Source organism: Nuphar pumila, chromosome 6, assembly GCF_984573655.1.
Source record: "Nuphar pumila chromosome 6, dmNupPumi1.hap1.1, whole genome shotgun sequence".
In the NCBI taxonomy this organism is placed as follows: Eukaryota; Viridiplantae; Streptophyta; class Magnoliopsida; order Nymphaeales; family Nymphaeaceae; genus Nuphar; species Nuphar pumila.
Window position 1 is genome coordinate 10,670,513 of NC_143254.1, and position 13,678 is coordinate 10,684,190.

The window sequence follows — 13,678 nt, forward strand, 5'->3', positions numbered from 1 at the left end:
CAAGCAAACAAGCTCATTACTAATGGCAACCCACTAGACCATTTTCCTCGAATTGAGGCTGATTCTCAAAGACTCTAGTAATGGTGTACTCTTGAGAATATGCTTCACAAACTTTAGTTCAGGCATTGTCCCTTTGAAGGAGCCGGTGGGCTCCGACTCAGGCGATGATAAGAGTCGTGGGAATGTATAAAGCTATTTACGAGAAAACATTTTCGTCAAACGAATATCTATTTTATGGGAAGACATTTTAGTCAAATGCATATCTACCTTTTTTTATGTTATTTTATTATAAAATCATCATGGGTAACATTGGCATATGAATTATAGTGAGTCCCAAGATATTCCTTTGTATGTACCAAAATACGCGAATTTATCTTTGAGGGAGAACACACAACACCCTCCCGATGGGTGTAGTGTAGATCTATCACAGGGAAATTTTGGTGGTGTATATTGATGAGATAAGCTTGGATACGTGAACGTGGACACTGACACATATAGATATTATTTTATTGTTGTTTATTATTTATTATTATTTTAAAGGTTTATTTTAATAAAATACATTTTTTAACATTAAAATAAAAAATTTATTTTTTATTAATTAAAAACTTTAAAAAATTGTATCCTCATGTCTTATTTTTCAAAACATTTTCAAACTTACAAGTAGAACCTGCTCATGCATCCTCACATCGAGGACATGTCTTTCTAACATAATTTGAGATAAATGGTCATCGGAGTAGAGTCGTATGCTAAGCATGCAGTACCATTGCAAAAAAAATGAACTTGTTTGGTTAACCCGATGTCGTCCCACGACACTTCGAAAATATCACCAGAAAAACACAACATTTTAGTGATGTTTAAACAATCAAAATATCATGATACTTTCAACAAATCGTGATATTACCATTCAAATGGAAGTACGGATGTTGATGGATCAGGTTTTATCTGACATCCCACCAAATGGAATTCAACTCCGTTTGGTCGAATTTCGTAAGCCAAAACCACATCCAATTATAATTAGATTCGGATATAGTTTTAAATTTTACTACCGAATCCAATAGATATCTGGATTTGATGAATATCCTTATCCAAATACATGCAAAAGTTCAGATACAGTATTAGGTTTTCTCCATCTCAATTTGGTTTCGACACGGATTAACTGATATTTGATTAGTTGGATACGGTATTAGTTACATCTGACCCGAATTCAAGCCGTTTACATCCCTAGATGGAAGGCAGAGTGATCAATATCTGATCAGAATAAGGTCAACCATAAAAATCTTTCATTAGGTACTCAATCATATTGTGATTTTATTGTGGGGGTAAATATTGGCTGCTAATGAAGGTATGGAACTAATGAGCTAGAAATTGTAAGTTCAAGTTGTATCAACTCAATCTAATCACATAGATACATATATGTTTTTTTTTTCAGCATGGTTTGTTTGCTAAGGATCAATCTTCCTGGTGTAAAAATGTTATCTTTTGAGTTGACACATTGTAGGCCATTGCTTTTTGGAACTCTTTAAAAACCTAATTACTTGTCATAACCACATGATTCAAAACAAGTTTCCTACTAAACAAACCATGTAGATCACATGGGTAACATTTGATATGCAAAAAATTTAAAAAAAAATGAAGAAAAAAGTAATTTTTACTCATTAGTTCCTTATCTTCGCCAGTTATTGTGATATTTGCATTTACAATGGCATAGTAACGTTTAATATACTGACTATTTTACTTTTTCATATTATTCAAAATTTTACATTTTATTTTGAATTTATTTATTTTCTTGAGATTTTAATGATAAAAAATCTGAAAAAACAAACAAAAAGGTTAAAGGAAAGTTTTCAAAAAGGCACCTAAGTTTTGAAAATTTTTAAAAATGCACCTAAAAAATATCGTGGTTAACAAGTTTTCAGTTTAAATGTGATGTAGAATTACCATTTGACCCCAATATCATATTTTCAAAAAATGCACCTAAAAAGAGGAAGAAAGACTTTGAAGGGTTAATTAGTAAATTAACTCTCTTAACTCTTCTTGGGTTAGTGTTAACCTAGGTTAAATGGATAAAAGTTTGTTTTTTATTAAGGGTGCACAAATTTAAGTGCCTTTTTTAAAAAAATCAAAACTTAGGTGTCCTTTTTTTTTAATGCCCGAACTTTAAGTGCATTTTAGAAAAATTTTGTTAAAATATCACGATTTTTTCACAGCTGTTAAGTTGTCCTATAATATGTTAGTCTCTATGCTCTCAATTGGGCTTGTCAACAATTGGGACCGGATCTGAACCCTAGATTTCAGGTTCACGTTCAATAAAATGGATATGAAAATAATAGGGTCAGATCTAAGATATCCAATCATAGATGGAACTGGGTTTTGTTTAGAGGTTTATAAATCAGACCCTAGTTTGATTAAGATCTAACTTTTCATAATCTAAAATAATAGCGTTTGATAAATCAGACCCTTGGTTTTCCGCGCTTGAGAGAGGGTTCTTTGTCATAACAAAAAAGCTTTTTACAAATTGGAGCCTGCATTATAGCCCATTTGCAAAATAGTCTCTGCCTTATGCCATTTTACAAATGGGTTTGTAAACTGTGAATAAGGTAGGGAATAGGGACTAATTTGTAAAAAAACTAATACACAAACAACTATTTGATGAAGGGCATTTTAGTGACCAGCTAACCATGGTCAAACTAACAGCTGTTGTCAGAAGGGTCAGTTTGTAATAACAGTGAGAAACGTGAGGACTGATTTACAAAATGACATAAGGTAGGGACTATTTTGCAAATGGGCAAAAAGGCGGGGATCAATTTTCAAAGAACCTTAATAATAAATTACATAGTTTCTTGATCTGGTCTTAGTATCCAAACCCGAACCCAGATTTCTTACAGACTATGCCAGATCTGGTCAGATCTGGATGTGGGCCCGGTGTTAGTTATTCAATGTTGGATCTAAGTCCAGACTTAGTGGACCCACTTTAGAGGTGGCAATATAAAATTGCGGTAACTTGTACTAAGTTGACTTCGTAACATGCAACTATATTTTGTTTTCTTTATTTTATTTTTTGTGTTACTTTGTTAGGTTATTTTTATTTTGTTAAGTTAACGGGGTCAACATGATCATGGGCGAAACACTAAACTATCAAATTGCAAAACTTGTTTCCAAAGTAGAAGTTCGAACATTTTTGTGTCTTTTTTACATTTTGTTAAAAATTTAAAGATATTTTTTGTGTTTTAATAATTTAGAGTTTAGACTAGTTTGCATATTCATACTTGAGCTATTTGAACCTTAATAAATATATGTTTATATACAAAATACTAAAGAAACTTGATTCTTATAATTTAAATACTAAAAATGCTTGCTCAAGGGGGGTTGGCATAGTGGGGTGGTGCCTTGGCTGCTAGGTGGGCAGTCAAGGTTTGATTCTCATGGGTGTCGCCCCTCCCTAAGAGTTTTATGCTGCCAGCACGACGACCATAGGTATGGCAGGCTGAGCCAGCGCGACCAGGTCATGGGTTATAAATTAAAAAAAAAATACTAAAAATGCTTGTCGTCATGTCATTTTTTTAAATATGGTATAATTGTGTCTCATGACCATATCAAATCTGTCTTGATTTTTGGCTAGGAGAATTCCTACCCTCTTGGTAGGATCAAAAGAGAAGAAAACCCTAAAATTCAACAAGAATGAGACCACACAAACTGGCTCAGTATAAGAGGCATGCAGTAATCCTATAGCCTGAATGTAGGCTCAGGAAATAAAAAACTGACTGCACTCAGTAAACAACTATGGTTAATCATATCTAAGTGCATGAACTTAAACCAACCTCATCATTTCATGTCTGATGATCAACCTGCCATATATTGCGAAGGATATATTAGTTACCACCGTTGACTGCATGTGCAATCGACCTAAGAACTCATAGTTGCAAATTGTCTTGACTCAATTCAGCATGGTTGATTTATTGGAGACCGACCCTTAAACCACATTTTTAACGAAAAAATGTTTTATTTCAAGTCTTGAAATTTTGATGTATTCACAGTTATCCATCTTTTAATAGCCAGAAAAACCAGTACACGTCAGAATCTGGTAATTCAAAAGCTGATCCCCAAACTTGACCATCTAGATCACACCTGTAGGGTTAGATTTACTAAAAAAGACCAAAAAAAGGTCATGGGTCAAGCACACCGAAACAAATATATCCTATTACTAACAAAGCAAATTCTAAATTCATTATAGTTGCTTGAGAAAAATAAGTACAAGCATCTCCATAAACTTCAGTATTAGGAAAGAATGATCAAAAGAAATCCTTGTTAAGAAAATCACAGATCCCATAGGAAAAAACATTCATGGATTCACAGTTTTTACTCTTGTTCAGCACGCCGAAAGTGAACTTGATGTTCATCACAAAAAGAATATAGGTCTAACATTTACCATTTATGTGTGTAAAGCTACAAAATAACTCATGAGATACAAACTTGTCCAAACTGCAAAATTTTGGTGCCAACAGTCACTTCAGAAGCATCATCATCTCTCACCCAATCAGATCCTCTGCAAGAACTTGCTGCACCAATTCTGTGTTGAAAACCCAGCTTGCTCATGGATATCAAATGTTTGAGTGCCTGATTCTGCACTTGCTAAAAAATTGAATCACCATAATTTGTTGCGCACCCAAAGAAGCAGGAAGACTACTCCTAACACAACAGCAACAGGAGCCCACTTGCGGATCAAAGCCTGCAGTTAGCATTATGGAGTTAGCTTTTTGAGTATAGGAAATTGACTGAAAGACCCAATTATTATTCCAATTCGGCTGATGAAGCCAGAACCATTGTTTTCACTAAATCTAACCTCATAGATGTGTTCAGCATGCTCGATTTAGTAAGAATCAACTCTTGGATCATCTATGGTGTTAGATCTGAGAAAAAAAAACAAAAAAGGGGCCCCAACACTTTGCTAAGTCGATTGCACATACAATAGATTGTAGCAAATAATATTCCTCTCTCTCTCTCTCTCTCTCTCTCTCTCTCTCTCTCTCTCTCTCTCTCTCTCTCTCTCTCTCTCTCTCTCTATATATATATATATATATATATATATATATTAAAGTTATTTTTAGGTTATGTTTTCAGTCGAAATTTTTTCTTTTGTTCAAAGAAAAAAGACTTGTCCTTGCACATGCAAAAGGGGCCCCAACACTTTGCTAAGTCGATTGCACATACAATAGATTGTAGCAAATAATATTCCTCATATATATATATAGTGAATTTATTTTTAGGTTATATATATAGTAAAGTTATTTTTAGGTTATGTTTTCAGTCGAAATTTTTTCTTTTGTTCAAAGAAAAAAGACTTGTCCTTGCACATGCATGCCAACAGCATGAAACCAAATACTTTGTTTCTTAATTTCCTATTATGCCTCCTGTATGCACCAGCATGCACAAAACACAGTTAACACGCATGTTTGTTTGCATTTGCTTGCATCAGTGATAAGTATGCATTTCCCCAGACTCATGAGCTTCCAGTTGCATCCAAACATATGCATTAGCTACGTGAGGGAGGCACATTCTTAAAGCAGAAAAGTTGGCAACAAAGTTGATGTTAGGTAGCTATATGGCTCATCATTTAGTAGTCATATTAATTGCAGGAGCACAATGAAATGGTATAAAACATTCTGATCGTACTAAGAAGCGCAATTTGCATGAAGCTAATAATGTGATTCAGGCCACATTAGCTCAAATAAAAGGCATGTCGCTCTAATACTAACACCGCAGCATCAACTGAATTTACTATTGATAGGAATTATCTTCTTGAGACCCTATGAATCAATTGAAACCTCAGATTCCTACTAGAACCACAATGATTCAACAAAGAACAAAACAGAACAAAAAAGTTCTCTGAGTAAGAATCCGTTCTTTTGATCATCACTTCATTTATTCAATGAACAGATATAATAACTAAGAATCCATAGAAATATTTGTCATGTCCCTCGTCAGCTCAAACTAAGCATGAAGGTAAGAATGAAATCACTAAGCTTCACAAGCATCAGTTCTCAAACCATGTTGACACTCACTGTTGTGCAACTTGTTATGTAGCATGACCTAGATACCATTCCTCCAAACTCTCACAACCCCATAACACCCCAGAAAAGCAGGAAGTGGGACAACCATGAGTCTATTACATATTTACTGTTGGGAAGGGCATATTCTAGGTATGAGATTGTTTGAACCTTCATAAATCTATTACCATCTAAAGTTGGCATTCTAAAAGCAATGATAGTTCTGTTAATTCACAAAACCACAACAGGAAATGTTATGAGATTCAAGTACTTGAGATTAATAACCTTGCAGCCCATCATCATTATTTACATGGAGCACTTTCTGTTTTTCATTTAACGGGTGGGCCATTGGTCGGGCCTGGTTCAGGATGGCCTATGGACAGATGCCAGCTTACTGTCCACCCATTAGGCTTATGGGTCTAATTGATTCTGGCCTAGCCTAGGCCCAGTTTTGGCCAACCAGGCTGCTGTGCCATTTGACCCATTGCTAAACCCCTAATTTTTATGATATTTTTCTCACTGACTTCTGCGTTAAAGTTGTATTTCATGTATCCTACTTTTATTCCAACAATTCTTGAACCATTTTTCTCTAATGTGTTCCTCTAAATTTTAGTGTATTCTGTGCAGCTTCTCTATATTGACTAACAAGCACTATGTCATCTACAGAGAGCATACACCCTAGGTCATTCTCCTAGATAGGGGATGATACTTTGTCTATGATTAACGCAAAAAGATACGGGCTTGAACCCCTAATTTTTTTGATATTTTTCTCACTAACTTCTGCATTAAAGTTGCATTTCATGTATCCTACTTTTATTCCATCTATTCTTGAACCATTTTTCTCTAATGTGTTCCTCTAAATTTTAGTGTATTCTGTGCATCTTCTCTATATTGACTAACAAGCACTATGTCATCTACAGAGAGCATACACCCTGGGTCATTCTCCTAGATATGGGATGATACTTTGTCTATGATTAACGCAAAAATATACAGGCTTAAATTGGATCCTTGGTGTAACCTAACTCTAATTGGGAATATACTAGTCTCTCTACACATTCCCTTAACAATAGTTTACAGTTCCCTCATACAGATCTGGAGCACGAGATGTTCAGTCACTATTTCACCATCAAGGCATCTTGAAAGTGATTTGAGTGAAAATTAGAATGAAGGACTTTCAGAAATTTTCAATATGTTGCTTTAGTAAAAATATAGTTTTTATTGTCCATCTTCATGGCATGAAACCAAATTTAATTCTCCAATATATATGACTCTCTTCTCAAATGTTGCAGTATTATTCTCTCCCAGAACTTCATGATGTGACTCATAAGTTTAATACTTTTACAATTAGAGAATTTTTAAATACTACCTTTATTCTTATATATACGAACCAAAATACTCTTTCTCCATTCACTTAGTATTTTTTCTATATATAAGATACTATTAAACAATTTTGTTAACCATTTAATCCTAATCTTACTCATCCACATCCAAAAGACAAACAGAGACATTATCTAAACCTAATGCTTTATTTTTTCATCTTTTTTATTGTTATTTATACTTTATTAATTCTATTGATCATTCCCTAGTTAGGTTTCCCTTCTTGTTCTACTTCATTTTTCTATTCTTCATTTAGCAAGCGACAATAATACTTTCTCCATCTCTTCTAAATTCGGTCATCATTGTAATACCGGGAAAATTTAAAGCGGTTCTATATGATTTGGGCTTAGGATCCGTTACCCGAATCCATAAGAAACCTACAAATATGTATTAAAGTATATATAATAAATAACTAATATTAATTATTGTAAGAAAAATATTAATTAAAATTGGGTATGATGGATCGAATCCACAGTTGGAATCAAATAGATCCAACTATGGATCCGTCGATCCATTCATTTTTCGACCTGGATCCACGCTAAAGGTGGATCCAGCGTCGCGGGTCACGGTTCGGACCCAGATCCGAACCCGGGCCGCGACTCGTGTAGCGATAAAGAAGCAAAGGCCGTGGTTAGGGTTCTGAAGGAACCCTAACACGAGTCTGGCAAAGGAGAGGGGCGCGCAGCCGCCGTGGTGGGGGTAGCGGCCCTTCCATTTCGGGGGCCACCATCCTACAAATCCCCTATCCTCTCTCTTCCTCACACTCTCCTCTTCCTCTCATCTCTCTCACCCTGCGCTCTTCCTCTCTCGCCTCCCTCTCGGCTCTGCACTCCTTGCGTGCGACTGAGCCGGCGCTGGACCTTCTCTCTCTCAGCGTGCGATGTTGGTCGATGGCAGTGCCGCCTCCCTCTCTCCATCGATGTCGTCGCCAACGACCTCCCAACAACCTGAGCCGTTGTCCTCTGCAACTTTTCCCCTTTGCGAGCTCCGATGACATCGCCGCCACCTTCGCTTCCCCTTTCTCCGGCAACACCACCCGACGACGACTCTCCTCTCGTTCCCTTCCATTCTGACACTCGTCGGTGAACATGAGTTCGGCTGCACCCAGATTCATGGCAGAACAAGAGGGGAAATCATCAAACAAGGTAGGATTTACTGTTGTTTTCCTTGTTTGGTATGTCTTGGTTCGAGCATGCTGTGTGGGTAGCCAAAAATCCCTAACGGAAAGAGGATTTTGGGCTTACAGAAATCCCAAATCGATTGAGTTGGGGATTTCGGATACCTGAAAGAGGGATTCAATCGAGCTAATGCCTTTCATGTTGAGATTTTTTGTGTAAGTCAATAATACGATAGATGACACCGTGTGTTAAATCGATGCTAGGTTTAGATTGATCGTGTGTTTTAGTCTGTGGTAATCTGTGTTGAAACTTGAAACCCCCGTCCTTTGAATTTGATTGGGTATAATTGCATAGTTCGTTTGATATCATTTTTTTGTTTAAATGTCGCTACCTATGAGCAGGACCATATAACAGTAAACACTCGGGTGCACTAAGCCTTTGGAAATAATCAAAGGATAGGAGAAAAATAAATAAATAAATAGGTAATTTAATTCGGGCCGGCAAGAGAAGGGAATCTAACCTGTATCTTCATTTGTATTTTTGTAAGTCTGGTGGGTTAATTTTTTTTGTATCAGTTTCTCTAACAGAAACAGTTTGTGTTACTATATGCCTTGTAGATTCAACTTTTGCATGCTCTAGCTTTGGATGTAATGTTAGCTCTACTATTTACTAATATGTATGCTTAATACGGAAATTCGGTCATAGTATTGTCTCAGTTCTGATAGGGTAGGGGTGAGTGTTGCTATTAATATTAGGGGTTGAACTGGCATCGTTATATACATAGTAACTTATACAGACTGCTCCTGACAGAAAAATCATAGGTTGTCATATTATACTTTATGCTGTGGAAAAAAAAAGATTAGTCATTGGCATAGCTTGTCTGCGATATTCAAATATAGATATATATATTTATATATACCTCTGCATATTGAATTCTGCTAATAAAGGAAATTTACTTTGGAATGATTACCAGTGGGGCATATTGTGGTGATGCAATTCAGATGAACCATAGTGGTGCAATATTTCTATTGAAATGTCATGATAGCTCAGAATTTTGTTGACTTTTTTATGTAATTAAGCAACAATAAGTTCTTTGATATATGTGTGCTAAGTGTGGCTCTAAAAATGTAGACTTATCTTAATTGTTAATTCTTGTAAAATGGTCCTACTAGCTATATTATTATTGGACCTCAAAGGAGGATCAATGTTAATCTATTTTGTTGTTTCATCATAGGATTCTGGAAATTTAGTTTGACTAGCCCTGTATGTGATATCAGTGATATCTGTTAAATGAAATCTATAGGTTCATAACATCATGTGATAGGATTAGGAATCAACATGCTTATTTTATGGGATCGTTAAAATTGTTTGGAAATGGATTGAAACATTTGCTATTTCTGAATATACATACCTGGTAATCTGTTGTGGGAAAAATCTTGGAAGCATGTATAAATGAGAAGCTAGTTTGATTCATGTTAAGTTGAAATTTAAGTTAACATTTACCTGCATATTCAGTTGATATGCAAATTCCTATTTAGATGCCTATAGGTGGATGCGCGGTTCCATATGAAGCTGCATATTAGTTAGATGCTCAATGCCTATGTAACTGCATAGTAAGTGTATGTTCAACTTCGTACAAAGCTGCATATCAAGCTGATATTCAATGCAAACTTAATTGCATATTAGGTTGTTATTCACTGTTACATGAAGTTGTATATTAAACTAATGCTCAAATGCATATTTAGTTGCATGGTAAAATGATATTCAATTTTATATACTAAGTTGCATAATTTAGTATGTTCAAATGCATATTTCTTAAAATGATCAAAATGCACATTAAGTGTATATCTTTTCGAATGTTCGAATGCGAATGTGTTGGGACATCACAAGTCAAAACCTAATGGTACGTTGTGGCAATTTGCTATTGAAAAATAATTAAATAATAATAATGAAGATGAATGATGATCCGATAACCGAACCTATGGGTCAGTTTGTTGTGGACATATGAATGTCAAGCCAGTGTGTTGAGGGTCATGCATAGACCATCGAAGTTATGATGTGAAATCACATGAAAATGAGAATATAATATTATTGTCTGACTGGTTTAAAGGCACCGGGGCATTCGTGCTTGACTGGTTTAAAGGCACCGAAGTACTCTGAGTGGGTTTGTACAATCAATATGAAAAAAATTTGTGATGTGTATGCCTTGGTAAAATGACTAAGGTTGGGGACCTACTACTAAGATAGTAGGAGGTAGTTTGGGGGAAACGCTCCTCTACTTTGGATAATTTAAATAAATGAAAGAATTAACTCACTCAGATTCGGGCTTACCTTGGAGAGGGTAGGTGGTACAAAACTCTGGGGACATGTGTTTAACTGTTTCGAGCTAAAGTGACTCGTTGGTCCTCAGTCCTCAGAGTTGGGGGGCCTAGACTACCAATATGTCCTAGGTGGTAGTTCTTTGTTCTTCTGCAGAAGTTAGGGATGCATTCTGTTTTAGTTTCGGCCTTTGGGAGGCTCTCTCGGTCACTGGTCGCTCCCTTAGGATTTACAGTTTTGGTTAGAACGTTCGGGTTAATAAAACACCCATGAATAATAAACATCAATTAGAACATTTTAGGTATCACGCTGAGTTGAATTACTGGATTGCAGTTTCACACTTAAATAGTTGTTTCAGAATGTATTTCTTTACTCTTAGCATACTTTAAAAATTGTAACATTGAGATGTTTGAATCTTGTTGATGTGTATTTGTTAGCTAAATGTTATCCATGTTAATGTTGTGGTTGTGAGTTAAATGATATACATGTTACTGTTGTTGTGTAATTTCTTTATTTGATCTTGTATATGCTGAAAATCACCCACGACATCAACATCACATACTTGACACATGATATACCTGCAAGAAAATTTACAGTAATTCCTACTTAAACAGTTGTAGTCTAATTTCAATCAATTTACTATTTTTCAGGTAAAGAATAGGGTTTATGAGCGGTTGCGGGATGAGGCATCGGATCGAGATTTTTTGATTTATTGTTTCAGGGATAGTTTGAGTTCCTTTTATGTTTTAAAACTCTGATATTGTTATTCATTGATAGTGAAATGAAATAAACGTTTTGGCTTTCTCTCCACTGTAATGTTCCAGAATGTTTAACCCCATAATATTACTTGTTTCCGCTGTTATAAAAAAAAAAATCTTAAATTTGGGTTAAAATTTTGGGGCGTTACAATCATTACCTAAGACTATTTTCTTCATTTCCAATACACCTTACTAGATTCAAATATCTAGTTTTTACATCTTTACTTTTGGCTAACATTTACCCATACACGCCTTTGGAACAGATTTCATTTTGAGCGATTTGAAAATGCATTATCTCATTGAAAGGCTCTATACTCCTCAACACATTTCTTTAGACAAAGATTCCATTTTCTTTGCGGATGTAAATATTTCTCAGAACATGGAGTGTGAATCAACCCCATGTTTGAATTGAAACTGACATACTAATGCAAGTTCTTTTCTCAATCACATAGATTCACATTTTAAAGAGGTTGAGATTTCTATAAGTTATACGTTTTGTCACCACTTTGTGAAAAATCATTAGGTATGTATATGTCAGATAGATTGTGACTCGATTGGAGAAATAGTATCTCTCCGAAAAATCACTTTTTAACGATGCACAAAGAAAAAATCTTGTTGTGGATCAAAGAGATATGAAAGAATTGTCCATATATAATATCATAATTATCGATACAAGTTTTTTTCTGCATAAAAAGGGAATCTTTTGTTAGAATAGAAGCAATAGTGATGTGGATTATTCAATAATCAAAGTAGATTTGCTTTATCAAAAGAAGATAGCAATGAGCTTCTATGAAATCGTTTCATAGGATTCAGCCAATTGTCGTGAGATATCATTGAGAAATAGCAATAGGTGTTATCAAGAATTTCCAGTGATTATTCCTAGTATGAAGTGATTCAATCATCCATTTTGGTATCTCATTATCTTATTGAACCAAAATGCTGATATTATTCCTCCATCAATCAAGAATTTTGATCTTTAGGAAGTATCATGACCATCCAATAAGAAAGGTTTCACTTTATTCAAATGAACGATTTGAACTGTTAACTTGTATACATTATGTATATATGTGTTGATATACATATACATGTATATATATATTTTCTTAGGGTTTCTATGTATTTTCTTTTACTTTGTATTTGTAATGGGTCGTGCCCATTAAGGGCATTTTTGTCTTTTTCTTTTTGTAATAGATCATGCCCATAAGCGGCACTTTTGTTTTTAACTTTTTAATTTTTGAATCTTTTCTAGCCATTGGGACTAGCCCAACTAGCTGTTGGACTAGTCCAATGGCTTGTCAAACTAGCCGAACTAGTCGTTGGACTAGCCCTCTTGCTCCCTCTATTCTCTATATATATGGGATTTCTCCCATATATTTTGCATGCTTTTCCTAAGCATTTTGCAGTGAATAAAATATTAATTTTTTATATTGTATGTGGTCTTTTGGGTGCCATTGTGAGTTATTGTCAATGTGCCCTAGTGGTCTTGTATTTGCCCATTGGTGGCTAGTGTATTGCCTTTGTGGTCTTGTGCTTGAGCACTTTCTTGTATGCACTTAGTAGCATTGTGAGTGTATTTTTGTTTGTGATTTCATTACATTGAACACCTACTGATTATAACTGATTGCAGAGTCAATCATTCAACCTTTCATTTCATACATGTTTTATCTCAGATCTATGAATGGGGATATTCCCAATACTCACAAAGAAAAAAGTAATGACATCGGTGTAAGAATGTGCCCAGCGTCGTTGGTTTGGTGCAAAGAAGGGAGAAGACGCCTGTGAGAGAGAGGGAGGCTGCGGCAATGAGTGGTGTGATCCTTAACAGTAGGATCGTGCCCTATATGTTATACTTATATTAAAATTAGATTGTGTCTGGATATTACATTATGTTACATTAGATCCAGACCCAATACAAACAATAGAATAAATACATGGACTTCGGGTCCAGGTCCAAACCCATAATAGGTACAATGATACAATGATCCAGTCAGTCTGAATATCCTCCCTCAAGTTGTGCATGGTCATGCACCATGGACAACTTGCTCTTCAAGAACCAAAATTG

General features: G+C 35.3%; 1 protein-coding gene across 2 annotated transcripts in view; it reads right to left on the minus strand.

Moving 5' to 3' along the window:
* Positions 1–4,326: 4,326 nt before the first annotated feature.
* Positions 4,327–13,678, minus strand: part of LOC149833934 (25.3 kDa vesicle transport protein SEC22-1) — a 52,804-nt gene continuing 43,452 nt past the window's right edge. For both annotated transcript variants that reach the window (XM_090011119.1, XM_090011120.1), the window contains exon 6: positions 4,327–4,726. In XM_090011119.1, coding sequence (XP_089867245.1) covers positions 4,643–4,726 — 84 coding nt within the window. In that variant the 3' untranslated portion in view covers positions 4,327–4,642. The remainder of the gene's footprint in view (positions 4,727–13,678) is intronic.